The sequence below is a fragment of the Lepisosteus platostomus genome, chromosome 7, assembly GCF_059453375.1.
Source record: "Lepisosteus platostomus isolate fLepPlt1 chromosome 7, fLepPlt1.hap1, whole genome shotgun sequence".
Taxonomy (NCBI): Eukaryota; Metazoa; Chordata; class Actinopteri; order Semionotiformes; family Lepisosteidae; genus Lepisosteus; species Lepisosteus platostomus.
In genome coordinates this window covers 45,386,494-45,403,929 of record NC_142617.1, presented here as the reverse complement: position 1 = coordinate 45,403,929, position 17,436 = coordinate 45,386,494, and the positions used below count along the sequence as shown (strand labels likewise).

Sequence of the window (17,436 nt, the reverse complement as noted above, 5' to 3'; positions counted from 1 at the left end):
ATAGGTTCACTTGTGACTTCAGTTCCTCAAAACCTATTTTCCCACCAAGTCTTAAGCTCACAAACTAAGAATTTACCTACTGGGAGAATGTTCAGGAATGACTGGCAAGAGATTGCTATGAATGGAAAATAGGGGGTAAGGATTCCATGGTCCATGTTACAGTCATCAATGTCTAACTTGAGGATTTCTCCCTTAAACATAACAAATGCAGTACTATCAATTATAAACTAAATCCATAAATAGTTGTAATATTTTGCACCATAGATCAAAAGCTAATGTGAAAAGCACACAACTGAACACCCCAGTTGGGTGGAGAGACGGTGGTGTGTGATGTCATCTTGTCTCCAACACCGAGTCACAAGCAGAACCATAGCCGAGCAAGGTTTTCCTGCAGTTGGGAAGACTGGTTTTCAATACAGAAATCATGTCCAAGTGAGGGTACTTCCTTACAAAGAACCAGCTACCATCTACCATCTGAGCTCGACAGGCCGAATAACCTCCTCCTTTTTGTAACCTCTCTGATGTTCTTACTGTATAAATCACTTACTTAAAAGTCTTAATAAAGGCAACATTAAGCCATGCACCAACTTGCTCTTAATTAAATTCACTGTCATTAAATCTGTTCCACATACTATACAGTACAGTTTTTGAAATTCAGAAAAGGAAAATTAGGTTTGCAAGATTTCATAATTTTGTGTTGCATTTTAACTTGTGTTGCATCACAAACAGATGATGAAATATTAAATATATATCGATTTACTTGTGTGAAAAGTAGAATAGCCTTCAGGGGACTGCGGCTATATAAATAAAACAGCATAATGCCCAGACATGGTTTGTTGTTTAATACCTGGAAGATGTCATAGCAATCTGATAAATCAGAGCTATCTAAGGCAGTCTTTAGTTGCATTTCATTCTCATTAATTGAAGCTTCAAGATAACATGGATAAAAGTATGTGTTTAAGGCACCATCTGGTGGCGACAGCAGTAATTTCCCAAACATGCATTTTTTAAACCACTTCCTCTAGTACAGAGTTGGGGAGATGGAGACTCACCCAGCAAGGTGCAATACACCCTGAATGGGACACCAGCCAATTAACCTACCAGCAAGTCTTTAAAATGTGGGACAAAACTGCAGCACCCAGGGGAGATCTATGCAAACACGGGGTAGAACATATAAACTCCACACAGATAGCACCCCAGAAGTTGAACCCAGATCTAATAGTCAGGTCTACAGTTCAAAAAGAAAAAAAAATCAGATAAAGCTAAAACACAAAGCTTTAATACCTTTTACAGGTTTAACAGTCATATCAATAATCTAACATAAGCAGGGGAGTACACAAACCGTTGGTCAGTAGGGAGAATGCTACTGAGTGGTTTTTAAATAGGTGTTCAAATACTCCAGACACCAGGGGATGTGAGCCTTTGTCGAGAAGAAAATGTGAGACTGTCAGATGCTGGTGAAAAAAAACTAGTGTACAGCATTAACATTCTGCTCAAATTGCTATATTGTTAAATGCTTATCTACATCTTCATATCTTCAAAGGTCAAAAAAAGATATTTCAGTAGAAAATCACTTAGGCAACAGCCAACATAGTAGGTTCTAAAATAGAAAATGTTGGTTTCTTTCACCTTACGCACACAAGGTAAAACAACGCACCTGTAACACAGAAATCACTGACAAGTGTGCGTGTCGCTTCCTACCTGTCATCGAGTTCTCAGAGGTGCTGAGCTGCTCCCTCAGCTTCTCCACGTCATCAGGGTGCACCTGCTCAAACAGTGTGCTTCCAAACCACTCCGACTGTGGGTGATTGAGGACCGGAGTCACAGAGTCCGAAACGTAGATCACTCTGCCTGTCTCCGCAGCAACCACAAACAGAAAGCCGTCTGCTGCCTCCAGGATCAGGTGTTTCAGCTCCTTTGAGGAAAAGGTTCGGCAGAAGGTCAGTGTTGGAAAATAAAGAATGTTTTGCAAAAGCCTGGGAAAATAAGACACAGGGGACGAGATCATGGGTTCCTCTTGAAAAGTAAAAAAAAAACAATTCAAGCTCTGCGCTCTTCAGCCCTAAGCTCCCTGTGGATAACAAAGCAGCACATAGACACTGCAAACACTGTTGCTACAGTAATGGATATTGCAAGGGAGCTAGAACGTGAAGCAGGGGTAGGTGCTCTGGGTGGTTGTGGGTTGAAATCCCAGGTAAGACACTGCTGTTGTAGCCTTAGAAAAGGTACTTCATGCAAACTGCTCCAATAAACAGCCTCCTGTATAAATGAGTATTCTCTTGGTCATCACTGTAGATGAGAATTTGCTTCCAACAGTAATTAAATGCACTTTTGTAGCACTTTTCATCCAAAAGGATGAAAGGACCCACTTTCACACACAACTGAAGTGCAGCATCAGTTGCACCACTATAAAGCAGATCACCTGAAGTTTACAGGGCTAAATATGTTTGACATTCCTTCATATGTTTTCCATCTCACTGCTGCCACTAAGAATAAGGGAGAAAGGAAATAATCAAGGCTTTACAAAAAGCAGGAAACTAGATTTTAGGATAATGGAAGGTCTACTGGAGACCACATAGTCCACTCATTTTAAACTAAGCACAGACACAGAAACATAAGATGTGAATCAAAGTGAATTTATCTTTCCTAATTCCTTATCTATACTCCATTACAACAAACCTGTCTGTCACTATCAGTCACTGGCATTCCTGCCACATTATCTGCAGACACTGTGGCAGCTTATCTTCCCTCCAAGGACACTGCATTAGCCCCACACATCTGCCCACCTGCTCCGTTAGGAAGGAGGGCTTGTATGCGCCATCAGTGGAGGTGTTCCCCGTGCCCCTCATAGACTTCATGTGCGACACGGCCATGCGCAGAATGGTCAGCTTGTCCGGCTTGCGTGCCAGGGCACTGCAGGTGGGCACCATGTCCGACAGCTCCGTGATGTACTGAGTCATCTTATTCCGCCGGCGCCTTTCAATTTCGCTGTGGTTCTCTCTGGGCGTGCAACATGAAATTAAAAAATTAGCCTACAGACGAGGCACTGCATCACCATGGCATGACAGCCTCCAAAACGCAAATGGAAACAGAATCCGCAAAACAAAAAAAAAACTAAGAAAGCAGCTGCATTTCATAAATCATTATCCGGGACTTATATTCAGGTTTAAAACAAAAAAAAATTGCATTAATACCTTCTTATTCTACCAGCGTTCGTAATGTAAGTTTGACATTAGTTAATCCCTACAGTGTTTCAGTGGCTCTCCAAGGTATAACTGTGGGTCATAAAACATTGTATCCCAGTGCTTGTCTCACTGACACCCCTCACCATCCCCCACAACACCACCAGTGCAGCAGCCCCTGGGTTTACCGTAAGGGGGGGCTGAATACCTCATCCATATGGCCAGGCTGTTCCTCAAACCTAGTGGGTTAAAGCCAGACATTATCAATAACTGCCTTAATTGCAATCACACTGTTGGGGTTGGTCTCTTAATCCTAATGATATCATTAAAGAGCGGCATATTCATTGTGCGGTGTCTCCAGAGTCACTCTGGCTCAATAACAATGACCTGCACAGGATACCTTCAGCAATTAAACAAAAAATAATGGAAAGCAAAACTCGATTGCTAACTATACCTGTAACCACTCAACTTAAGCTATGCAGCTGGCTAGCTTATGAATTTATTCTGAAGAAGCAATGCAGGAGGAGTGAGGTCTGTGTTTACTGCTGGTGATGTTCCTTGGCTAGCCAGCACAGCTTTCAGCTTCGTATAAAACTACCATTCGGGAGGAAATTTTTAAAATAATTAGATTTATCCTGAATAACCCACCTGGACAGAGGATAAGAAAAATACTCTGTTATTGATACTGTTCAAGGGTGGTGCAAAACAGAAGTAATGCAGTTGATATTGGGAGTCAGTTTATTTTTAAGCAACTCATTCCATAAAAGCAAGGACTTAAGAATTACAGGGGGTAGCAAAATCGAGGAATCAGCAGTAGAAAATAATTCTCTAAACCTAGCTGCTTTTGTTCTGTCAGGAGTTGTGCAATTCACAATCGAAAGGATACACACTGCTCACTATCTGGGCACAGTTACAGTGAACCAAATTAAGAGAACAGCATTATTACATGCCTGTGGACACACAATCACATTTATTTATCAGTGTGTCAATTCGGACAGCGTTGCAAAGCGTACTTACCAAACATCACATAAGAATGGTTTATGAACTGCCTTTACAAGTTGGTTATTTTTAAAAATGAAGTTATTATTATTTCAAAAGCTGTATTTTATTCATGTGATAAACTTTGCAGCTGCATTAGTTTTCCATCAGAGTCTATGAGAAATTTGTTTTAATTAACTTCTGTGGAAGAAGGTAATAAAACCTTTAAGAAAAATACATTCCTTAAAAATGTATTGTTGTTTTAAAAATTATCTTCCATTTAAAAACATTAAAAAGCATTAAGCAGCACAGATAAAAAGAGATCAAATCCTCTGCAATCTGAGCAGATCAGTCCTACCTCGCAAACCTTTCCTTATCACCAGGAATCTGATCATCATCATACCTAGAAACAGAGCAGAGCAGTGAGCACACAGAGAGTCTGGGATGGCCAGTAACATTCAGAGCAAGCACTTCTGCAGTCATGGAATGAAAGCACACTGGACCAATGCATATAGAAAAGACAAGCAGTGATTTAATCACAACTGGTGACTCACTTTTTAAAGCAACATAAATCAATTTAAGTAAAGTACTTCTACTAGCATGTAGAATTTCAGAAGCATGCAGCTTTTAACATCCAGTATAAAACGTGGCTTTTCAAGAGAAATTACTCTCTTTATACTACAAAGGCCCTTTTCTATTGTACCTAGACACAAACAGTCATGAAACTACTCCACTGCCCCTTAGTTTTTAGCACATAGAAAAAGTCCTCAGCCCTTTTTACTCGGATGCAGTGGTCTAAACATACTGTCAGACAAAATTATTTCCTCCTACATAAGTTGAGCTGGAACCGTTTTGTCTTTCCTAAAAGACTATGAATTTCAGGAGAACCATTTATTTGCCTTAAACGGGTGCATGTGACTACAAAAGTGAATGATAAACAGAAAATTACAAACATCATTTAAAGTGGCTGTATCCTCCTTTGGGGTAATGGTGAAACACAGGTTTAGCTCTGATCATTGGACAGGAATCCAAATTTAACCCCAGGATGTACCTCTCAAAGCCCTAAAACCTCACAAGGATAGACAGGGGACCTGTCAGCATTTACTATGTACTTTTGACCTCAGAGGAGAGCAACACTATGATATTACCAAAGATCCTACACTGATCAGATCACAACTGGGAACTGCCAGCAACAGGTAGCCTCCACAAGCAGAACAACAGGCAATACTCTTGTTTCAGACTGTGGACACACTGCAACTTAATGCAGAAACAAGGGGAAAAGTTACATTTGACGTAAATGTTATTTAACTGTTTTATTTTATAAAATATTTTAAATTGTTGGTTAAAAAACCTTAGCTTTTTATTTACAGGAATAAGTCTACTTCTCTCTCTCCAGAAGGGGGCGCTGCATCCTATTGAATATGCAACCCACAAAGGGGAGAGGACATATTTTTGTACAGACCAGAGTTATTTAAAAAAAAACAATAAAAACAAGGGGATACAGATCCTTTAAAGACAAGAATGGATTAAAAAAAATCCAAACATAAATCAGGACATGGAGAGATCGGCTTGGCATGCTGCAGGTAAATCACCCACTGTTTGCAGCTGATAAAACAAAAAAATCAGGATAAGAAATGGCAAACATGCATAAACAATATGACAGAAAATAAAGACAGGAATGCTTAGATGGTCTTGTTGGACGTTTCTCTGCATGAATTGTTTTTCTCTACAGAAAGTAGATACAGTGGAGCTACAAACAAAAATGATGAAGTGAAAATAATCACAGATCTAAGATCACGATCCTAGACAACAATTAGAAGCCACTTGAAACTATTAAATATCCATTTAAGTCTGTTTAATAATGCCTATTATCTTAACCACTTTTATTTATACACACCTTGAAAATTTGCTTGGTCCCTCTCCATCCTCATCATCAAAGTCCATGCTATAAAGAAAGTACCATTAGCCACAATTCAAAACCTCAGGAGAGCTGCATCAGGTTAATGCTAATGCTGTAATCTCCAGTGAGTTATGCTAACATGTACAGAATGTCCCTCATGCTGGTGGGAGAAGATCAAGATGAAAAACATCAAACCAAATTAAACAATGATTGTTTGCACAATACAGGCTTATGTTTTATTTGCACTGGAAATAGAATTTAAAACATTACATAAACAAAAGGTTTAATGCAGGTGCAGACAAACAATACAGACAAATAAGCATGAAGTGTATCTTAATCTGACCCTCAACCAATAAAAGAATGATAGGTCTATAAACACACCAAAAAACACATGAAATTTAAACTGAAATAATATAAACAAGAAACACAAACAAAAGGTATCGGATCAGATACAAATACAGTCCTTAAAATCCCCAGAACTTAACATTTCCTTCCGGGACAACACAGTAAGGACTAATCCTTTAATCAAAGACATTGTGCTTCTCATATAATGAATCTACACACTGAGCCAGACAATCAGTCCAGAGAAGTGTGATCAGATGCTTTTCTGGATTTAAAAGAAATTAAATATACAATGACAGGTTAAAATTTGTCTTAGCATGACAAATTGTACTCACCGGACTTCCTTAAGATTAGCCATGAATCAGAATTCAAAAGTAGAAAAAACAGGGAAGTGTGGGTAGGTGGGTAAAAATATGGAAGCACTACATTAATGGGGTGTTAGGTACATAATTCTATGAGGGATTTATGGAAGAAAGGTGCTGCCTCCTTCTTACAGATTCTCCTCCTTGACTGAGGTCATATCAGGCAACTGAGGTCATGATATATGGATAACAGAGTCATGTTTATTAACCACTGCGTGACCATGAGGGACACCCTCATTTACCCACGTAATTCCATTTTTTGTCAACTACCTTATTACCCAAGAACAGGTGGCACATTTTTACATGACTACTGTGGGAGTCTGCAACAAATTACTTAATCATGTTATTGAAGCCAACACCCCTACTCCTTTCAAGAAATGGAGTATTGAATCAAGTTACTATATCTAGTACAAAACAACCTAAATGGTTCTCTTATTTGTGACATTTCTTATGTTATTTTTGAGTGCAGTTGAAACATATACTATGGTTAAGAATAAATTCTTAGAGCTGGAGGAGAGATGACTAAAGAGATAATCTAGTTAGTGACATACAGAGAACTGTTGTCATTTTCTGTTTCTGTAATAAGATCTGTGGAAATGACTTCTCATATCTGTTTGTTGGGAGATGTAGCAATGAAATAAATTAGCGGTTTGCTTTAGCACTTAGTTAACAAGGTAGTTATCAGTCACAAAGTAGAAACAGCAAAAAATGACAAAAAAAAAGACAAGAAACAAAGCAAACAGGCATTATAACAACAAACCACTCCTTCAACATAAGGTAAGAAGTGCTGATGTTAAAAGTATAGAAATTGTCAAACACTGGCTTAATGCATCTTAATCCTTTGTCTCCCAAGAAGAGAGAACAGTGATGCTGATCTCATTGCACAAGACTGAAGAAATTAATTCATTCAACAAGACTGCCCTAACGCGTGGTATGAATACAAGTTTCAAAATATATTCACCAAGATGCCTGGGCACTTGGAGAAAAACAGGTTTAAAAGTAGTGATGGGCAAAGCTTTTCTTTACTCATTAAAACAATTCCCAAGGCAAATATTGCATCTGAAATACACGAATATTTAGATGAGGTATTAAGAAGGTGGTGCTCTTATAAATGTGTGTGCCCTATGATGTACTGGCATCCCATCCAAGACATACAATGCCTTGTGCCCACTGCTTGCCTGGATAAGATCCGACTTCCCTGCAACCTTGTACTGAATAAAGCTTTAAGTTTCTTAGTATATCATACATACATTTTCTAACTCTTTGGAGGTTAATTTTCCAGGCATCAAAACATTAACAAAAAGACAAATATTAAAGATTTGTGGAGAAAAACAGAATTTGCTGTTGTAGTCTGATTGTGTCAGATCTCCACAGTTATTATTGATACTTTGCTGTGGGATTTGCCATCCTTTGAGACATTTAACCAAGGTCCTGACTACTAGGTCATTAAAGATCATATGGCTTTTTCGTAAAAAGTAGGGGTGTTAAGCCCAGTATCGCAGCTTAACTGAACAATGCTTTTAGATTGCTTTATACCTTGATTAAACATCACACGACAAAGATTTATGGATTGGAATGAGTCCTTAAAAAAAAATAACCACATTTCAACTATAACCTTAATAACACATCCAAGTCCTATTTGTCACAAATAATCTCCAGAAAACACAAGAGTAACGCAAGCATTTATTTACACCCCTGTAGTTAATATGTTGTAAAGCCTCCTCTAGCAGGGATTACACCAACAAGACTCCACTGTAATGCACTAGGGGTTCTTGACCATTCCTCCAGACTTGCTATACGTTCTTCAGATCCTTTCGTTTCCATTTATGGAGTGCTCTCAGGAGTTCAAAGCACAAATGTTTGATTAGAGTGAAGTCTGAAGATTGAGAAGAGTGTCTGTCAAAAAATATGTATTTTTCCTGCACTGAACTATTTCTTTGTTGATCTGGACCAATGCTTTGAAGCATTCATGCTGAAATACCCAAAAATGGACAAGATTAGGTTTCTTAGCAGAGGGAAACAGATATTTGTTCATAGACATCCACTGCACCTCTGAAGCACAGAATGTTACTGTCGATTTGGTTTTGGGGGAGTATATTTAACAGTAATAATAATAATTGCTTACACTTACATAGCACTTTTCTGGATACTCCACTCAAAGCGCTTTACAGGTAATGGGGACTCCCCTCCACAACCACCAATGTGGATGATGGATACGATGGCAGCCATAGTGTTCACCACACATCAGCTATTAGTGCGGAGGAGATGGGGATAATTGGGATGCCATGATTGGTAAGGGCCAATGGGAAATTTGGCCAGGATGCCACGGTTACACCCCTACTCTTTTTAAATTTTTAATTGACCACAGAGTCAGGACCTCAGTTTTATGTCTCATCCGAAGAACGGCGCCTTTTTACAGTATAGTGTCCCCATCACTATACTGGGGCATTAGGACCCACATGGACTGCAGGGTGAGCGCCCGCTGCTGGCCCCCCTAACACCTCTTACAGCAGCAACCTTAGTGTTTCCCATGAGATCTCCCATCCAGGTACTGACCAGGCTCACACCTGCTGAGCCTCAGTGGGTTGCCAGTTGTGAGTTGCAGGGTGATATGGCTGCCATATCATTTAAGAGAACACTCAGAGGATAAAATGTTTCCTCAATTCAACTTACAAATGACAAATATAACTTTCCTTTTGCAGTTGTGATAGGGTAGCCTGTCTTCGTGCATACTGGGGTATTGTATTTAACAGTTAGCCATCTTATCCAGTACCTTTTCTGCATGAGGATTCTTATGGTGCCACATCAGCACTGCTCAAATGGCTGCTGACTTTAAAGGGAAATGTTACTGGCAGGTCATCTATAATTAACCAATGTATACATCTATTTATTGTCTTTGTATAACTGCATTTAAAAACTTGAGTGTGTTTGTAAAAGATGTATTAGCATGTGAACTAAAAAAAATTATAAAAATGATTTAAAATGTGAGTAGTCCCTTTAAGGAACGATGGCCTTCTGGGAAAAGTGGGTGTACAAAAGGGACTGGGAGTTTAGCAGGGAGTTGGTTCTCTGGAAGGAAGGTTGCCAGTGGAGGGCTTGTGTGTTTTGTTTCAAAACTGTTAGTTGCATTGTATGGAAGAAAATAAAATATATATTTTTTAAGATTGGCATTCAGAGTGTCTTTTAATTAAGCCAAACCCAGTGGTTGCTGACTGCAATACTATTGTATTGATTTCTGTATAACATTTTTAGACTTTTTTAAGATGCATTATCCAATCCATAACTCTGTTTTTATTGAGCATGTAAAAACTGCCCATGAGTACCATAGGAAAATTTTCAACTTCTATAAAGTTCAGATTAGATGCATAAAGAGCACGTAGTGAGATAGGTTCCTTCCGTGATAAACAGTGCAAAGTAAAAATAACGCAGTCAACACCAGAATCCACTAGGGCTCCATTTTGCACTTCATTCTCGCACCGCTTTCACATGAAAACAGTGAATAACCTGTCATTTACTGTGTATTTGAAGTACTGAACAGTACAGTGTAGGGTAATTAAATACACAGTAGCGTCTTGACATCTGCAAATTTTACATTCACTTATTCACTTACTCAGGGTTTTGTATGAAAGCAAAGCAAAGCAGGCTAAAACCTAGCTGAAAGTTAAGTACAACTTTCAAATTAGCTGCACAATATACAAAGAAACTGCAGACATCCACATGCAGAGAAAGAGGAGAGATTTATGTTTATTTTAGCTGATTAAGTCTGATTAGTTGTTTGTTTTAGTTGACCAATGTTATTATAATAACTTAAAAACAATGCATTAGTACTTTGTACAATTATCATATAAAGGAGGGTTACAAATTAACCATACATACTATATACTGTAGCCCACAATAGTACAGGGGTAGACTAGGTTCTATGTGAATTTGGCAATTTGCTACGGTTCTCTGCACCAAACCCTCGTGAATAGAGACACAACTATACAGTACTTATACATTCTTAAAGAAAATGCTAACTCAATAAATTAGTTTCATCAATGCTGTGGCACAGACTGATGTGAGTGTGGACCCTCCACCAGCTATTGTGTAAGAGATATTCAGGAACTCCTGATAGTTTTTATTTCTGGGACAGATGGCACTGGGGAGCAAGACCTATTTGACATCAGTAGTAGGGTGGCAGCTTTCTGACTCCAGTCATTGCACAGATTTTCGTACTTTCCTGACCCTTTGCTCTGAAGAGATCTCGCATTTGCTTTCTTTCATAAAGTAGAGGGGTTGTGGTTTGAAGACAGTTGCTGTTGAGAAATTGTAAGCATTGTCTTGTTTTCCCGGTTTTTAATCAGAGTATTTTACTCACGTGGCATGCCAACAGCAGTAAAGGAAGATTTTAGATGCAAGAGAGTATTGGCTTCTGGAGGAGCCTTTAATTCACAATCTTGCACTGAATTGTTGAAGCCCCCCTCTGCCTTTTTCCCATGCCTGACTGTTAGTGTTGGTGCTCTGGTGTGCTGCTTGAGCGGTCTTTGTCAGGAAGGCCTGAATGTTAGCGGTATGCTCTGGGAAGGCCTGAATGCTGGCTGTGTGCTCTGTGAAAGAACACATTCGCTTGCTGTGTAGCTGAAGTGAACCCCTGCTGGGTGCTAGTAAATTGTAAGGACATGTGGTAGTTTCTAATAGACTCTCATCTGTGGCTTTTATTAGGCGTTATAATGGTTTAAAATACAATTACCAAACTACTGGACATTCAAAACTGGGAATTCCAGGAGGACAAAGGAGTTTTTGAATTTTGTTGTGAGTTCTGGATTCTTAATGGAGCAGACCCCATTATGCATAGGAGTTTGAACTGAAGTATATATCTAAGTCCTCATCTCACAGACACTCAGACTTGGTGAATCTCATGCTTCTGGTTTTCACTCCTACCAGCTTGACCCTTTCAGGAAATAACAGTGGAAGACCCTAGACTCAGTTGTTCCCATTTAGCTGTACCCTCTCTACTGCCTTCTTTACCTTACTAGCAGGCTGACCTGGCAATGAATGTGACTGCAACATCTTGTGGGTTTTCCCTCCACCTTGATGACTTACTCTGTCTCTGCTCCAGGACATCTCACATGGAGTCCAGTCCTGATCTCTCCTGGGCTCCATTAACCTAATCTCCTCCTAGATTGTTTTCTTCAGTCTCCTCACAGGGGTTAGAACTACGTCCTGTCTCGTTTGCTATTGCTTCTTCTCCAACTGGCACAGCCACTAGCCTTCTGTTGCTTAACTTATAATAAGAGGCTGCTACTTAAAACATCAGCTCAGCTCGGTCACAGCACACAGCTACTTGCTTTCAGCATAGATTAACTCACTTGTAATATACAACCTTCAGCCCACTTATGTTTAGGTAACAGCTGTATTCAGACACTGTCTCAGCTCATTCACAGCCCAGAGCCTGCTCTCTCACTACAGACAGCAGTAGCATCTCAAGCCCGCTGCGATCATACAGATGGACAGCACCTTCTTTCTCTCTCTCTCTCCTCTTCAGTATGGACACTCTCACTGCAGTGCTTCAGCATGAGGTTGATGGATGGCTACATCTGCATGCCGGCAGCACATACGCTCTGGCTCGACTAACTCTTCTGCCCTGGCGTGCCGGGTCTACTACTCACTACCATTTAGTATGCACAGGAGATGTAAGGGAGACTCTCAATCTTACTATCCCTCTGTACTGAGGCTAGCTCAGCACTGACATCCAGGCTGAGTCTCCTAGCAGGGAAGTATCCGAACTTCTTTTATAGAATCTCCCACAGCTATGTCTTATTAGAACAGAGTTCCTTCAACTGCGGTCGCACAGCAACAAAGCTTCTCTGCTGAGAAGCTCCACCCCCCTCAGACAGCACTCGACATTTTGTGTATTACTGAAACTTGGCAACAATCCAGGGTTTACCATTCCCTAAATGCCTCATGCCCTCCAGGCTGTACCTATATTGAGAAACCGTGCCCAAATGGACGAGGTGGTGGCCTTACTGCTGAAAGTTACTGCTCCGTCTTTACTGGATGTCTGTTCATTTGAATGTTTAGTGTCACGGCCCTAGGTTGGCCATGGTTGGTTTTTTGGATTTATCTGGGTAGAAGACGCTTCCCGCCTTATTGGATATTGAGCTGCTTTCCCCGCCTCTTATCTCAAAATAAATTCCAGTTTCCTCCATTTTGACGGAGAACTTGTCTCTCACTTCAACAATCATTGAGAAGCGGAGGTTCTCGCTCTCTGACGTCTGCAGAGTTTAAGTTTTTTCTGCTCACTTATCTGCAGTGTTCATCAATCGTGTACGCGAGTGTTACGTGTTCCTATGGTTTGTCCTTCTGTTAATCAGTTTAGTGATGTCTCTGTATTGTAATTTATATGAGATAGTTTAGGGTAGAACAGTGGGTTGAGGTTGCGGAAGACCTTTCTTTGGCTGTGCCACTTTTATTTTCCGGGCTGGAGTTAGTTAGGTTTGCCTTTTCCGTTATGGCAGGGTCATTAGTGTTGCTTGTTTTCTTGTCAGGGACTCACTATTATACTGTTTTGGTATAAATGACAGAAACAAACCCATACCTGTGTCACCCCCAGTTGTCCTGTCGCCCTATATCTGCCCCCGGGGAACAGGTCCCGTTTAAATCGACTACTGTTATTCTTTAACGTTTTATGTTCACGGCTCCTTCAGCCCCAAGTGACTGAGTGAGGAAAAAAATAAGGTGGGGTTGTAACATTAGCTTTGAAATGCAAATCATCTCAGCCCCTGACTATGCTTTTAGTATATCAAGTTCACAAGTTCCGTTCACATCTGTGTACTCCGTTTCTGACTATCATTACTTCGGGAGAGATCAATATTTCTGCGGATTCCCCTACTTTACCTTGTGTTGCTTGTTTCATTACTTTTGGTGTTGCCTTCATCCTACTATATTGACTTGGATCTATTGTATTTGTATTGTCTTCGCTGTATTGCCTTATGTAACCCAATTAATAAACAGGATAAAATATGTTCAAATACATTATACTGCACTTTGAGATTGAGTAATGAACAGTGCCCTATAAAAAATCATCAGCTCTTATGTAATCCAGGGAGTGGGTGTGTGTGTATAAATATTGAGGGAACAGTATGTAGGTACTTTTATATCCTATCAGATGAAAATTGCCATATAAATGCTATGAATTACCGATCAATTATATTCAGCATAGTGTTTTACACACCACTGTTCTTACTAGTAATAAAATAATCAGGGTCATGTGCTGTTTTCTGACTTTTACAGGCTCTGAAAATATTTTTTTTTTTCAGATTATGACTTTCAAACATATTAAACATCTGCCATTGAATGCTGAAAATATTCTGTAGGCAGTTTCAAATTTACATTAGAATGGAAGTTTATTTAAACCCGTTATCTGGCTTTCACTGCCATTATATCCTCAAAAACACTTTTATACTACCAATATTAAAAAAATACACATGCAAAGTATCTAAAAAAAACACTGGTGTACCCAAAGGAGCAATGTAATTAGTCTGCCTCTGTTTTTCATGACAGCAGCCAGTGTTAATGAGGACATAATTAGCAAGCAGAGACATCTTTAACCTATCCACATTTTTTACCGTTTGCAGAAAGAGGAGAGAGAAGGGGCTTGAGAGACCGAGGAAGCAGCAGCTGCAGACTCGCATTCTCCTGTAACACAGGCTGAGCTGGGAGGAGCTTGGGACCACCAATTACTCCACTGAGACTTTGGATTAATTCCCCTCCTGTTCAGCTCTTCTTCAATGAGCATTTGACTTGGTTCTTGTCAGCAATTTTTGCAATTGTACAGAAGCCAATTTTGCTTGCTGCCACCACCACCTCCTGCATGTTGTTTATCATTCTGAACGTGAGATTTTACTACAACCTCACCGTTTCCCCTGTGGGAGTGAGCATATTAATTTGTCCATTTTTTTCCCCACCTCGCAGTAAACACCGTACATAGATTTGGCTGCATCCTGAAGTCATGACAGCATAGCTGAGTTTGTTCATGGAAGGGGGAAGTCAGGCACTGAGAAGTTAAAGCTAGCAAAAGTGTTTTCTGTACTCACCCTCCCGACCGTCTCTTCCCTCCACGGGTTGGTATAGACCCCGTCATCCTCACCTGCCCGGCGTTGACTGGGGCGCCTGGTAATGCCACAGGTCCAGGGATTTCAGTTGCCATCTCTACATCCAGACAAAACAATATTACCATTATGACTGCACTTAGACTACATTTTGTGAAGCTTGGAAAGATCACTTTAAAAACACTCATTACAGAAATTCATGCAAGTATGCATGAGCATGTGTGTGTGTGTGTGGACACGTGATGTGCTGTGAGCCTTCCCTGCAAATTTTTTTATTTAAACTGCACTGCAGGTATACCCAGCGCAGATCCTAGACAATCACACATTTGTTCAAAATAAGGCATTTATCTAAAAATACAAGCCTTGGTGCGACAAAATTACACATTACATTAGCATACAGCACTTTGGAAAAGTATTCAGACCACTGCACATTTTTCATATTTTGTTTTATATCAGCAGGGAGTGGGAAGCTTGTCAAGACTGATGGAAACATTGATGGAGCAAACTCCTGCTCCATTTGACAAAACTGGAACAAAACATACTCTTTCAATAGGACAGCGATGCAAAGCTAAAGTGAAGTGGCATAAAATTAAGAAAGAAAATCTCCTTGAATGGCCCTATCAAATTCTTCTTTTATCTGAGAATCCATGGAAAGACTAAAAATCCACTGTCCGGAAACGATCTCCAAGAAACCCGAGAGAGTTGAGCAAATCAGCAACAAACACAAAGTAAAAATCACAACAAATTGATGCATTGGTAGAGATACCAATGGACTTTACCCCCAAAGGATTCGTGGAGGAATTGCCAAAGGTGCTTATAACTAATATTAGTCTGAAAACATAAAGGCTAGAATATGTTGATAGCCTACTGTTTAGTTTTTGCCAACATTTACTGTTGATTATCTTTAGAGGTCTTCAGTATATAAAAAAATGAGTATCCATCAATTTGTAAGGCTCTGAACACTTTTGCAAACTTACGTATGTACAAATGTTTGGAAGCATGTCACCAAATAGATGTTAGTAGACGTGTATAGTAACGCTGAGAATTATTTTTTACAAAATTTACTGTAATCTTCAGAAACACACTATTTACACTGTGAACAAATAAAATAATTTTAAAGAAACTAGGCAACAATAATATCTTTGCACCTGTGATTACATTCCTGCTAATTTAATTTTGCGTTTCTGCAAATTTGCTATTTTTTTAAAGTTCAATATTTTCTACTAACATTTCTACCTGAAATATCAGTCTATATAAAATAGCTTTTACACATTTCTATTCTTCAATCCATCCTTTAGCATCCCACTAAAGAGACACATTTCAAAACACATACATCAGAGCACTGGAACAGGGTGCTCAGACATTTGCTTTCTCCAGCATTTAATATCCTTCTCCAAAATACCCAAGGCTGTTGGTGTTCTTCAGCAGACTTCTTCTAAGTTCTTTTAAAAAAATATATCTTTCACTTCAATAATTCAAAAACAACATTTTATATTGCTAGACTGGATTTTATTTTATACCAGAGGGGCCAAGCTTAAGGCAGAGGGGCCAAGCACTGTTCCTGCAGAAACAGTCTGCTGGTTTTCATTCCATCTGCACTCTATATCTCAAATGCTAGAAACTCTTAACTGAATGATTCTAAAACTCAAAAATGTTCCCTTACACATTAGAATTTCACTATACTATAGCAGAGAACAGTACTTATCAGGGATTACAACACAGGAAATAAAGGGAATTTAATTTGTTTAATTTCTGTTTTCACCTTATGAGCTATTTTCGAGGGAAGAATTAAGCTTGTAAAATGAGGGATTACTATAATTATCATTAAGACTCAAACCACTAATATACTGGCAAACTAATTTCAGATGCCAAAACCAACAGACTGCTGTCCATTTTTCACAGAGAAAACGGTTTCTGGCAGTGAAACCAAAACTACTTTACATACAATCACACATATTTGGCACACACCCCTTCCAAGACCCATGTACGGCCCTGGAAGAAAAGACTTTGATCTGTATAGGAAATTAAACCCACCATCAGGGGACACCAAGAACCTCTATTTGTATTCCACTCAGACTCAGTCATCACTGGTCTGTTTACCTTGACTGTGGCCCCATGAATCAGACGCTCCTACCTGCCTTGCATGATAATCATTTTATTTGGAGCAAAATTACTGATGGGTAGCAAGTAAAGTCTCTCTTTTAGATAAATATTTCTGATTAACGACTAATGTAACCTCTGCTACTCTCTTGTTATATGACTAATGGCTTCAGCTGTCATCCTAGAAACAGATTTTTACTGGGAAAGCAGAAGGAAGGGGGCCAGTGCTGTCTCTCTCTACTCCCAAAAGTACAGCAGCAGCACAGTTTGTCACAATACTAGAAGTCAGGTATACCTCCTACTCAATAAGAATTAAGCTTGTAATTGATAATTAAAGGATCCCAAATTTAAACATAAAAACATCTGTAATTATAATAAATACCAATATGCACATCCAGAGTGTCAGAGCACATCCACAGTGTGAGAGTGCTGATTTTACCCTCAACGGTACTGAGGGAACAAGACACTTCGGTTTGATTTTC

At 39.5% G+C, this 17,436-nt stretch overlaps 1 protein-coding gene across 10 annotated transcripts in view; it reads right to left on the bottom strand.

Annotated features, from left to right (window-relative positions):
- Positions 1 to 17,436, bottom strand: part of arnt2 (aryl hydrocarbon receptor nuclear translocator 2) — a 63,146-nt gene that overhangs the window by 39,726 nt on the left and 5,984 nt on the right. For 4 of the 10 annotated variants that reach the window (XM_088640709.1, XM_088640708.1, XM_088640711.1 and 1 more), the window contains exons 2-7: positions 14,840 to 14,954; positions 6,058 to 6,105; positions 4,519 to 4,563; positions 3,371 to 3,421; positions 2,787 to 3,000; positions 1,702 to 1,915 (exon numbers count right to left, since the gene is read on the bottom strand). In XM_088640709.1, coding sequence (XP_088496835.1) covers positions 1,702 to 1,915; positions 2,787 to 3,000; positions 3,371 to 3,421; positions 4,519 to 4,563; positions 6,058 to 6,105; positions 14,840 to 14,954 — 687 coding nt within the window. The remainder of the gene's footprint in view (positions 1 to 1,701; positions 1,916 to 2,786; positions 3,001 to 3,370; positions 3,422 to 4,518; positions 4,564 to 6,057; positions 6,106 to 14,839; positions 14,955 to 17,436) is intronic. The other 6 variants (XM_088640716.1, XM_088640715.1, XM_088640717.1 and 3 more) reach the window with 3 other exon arrangements.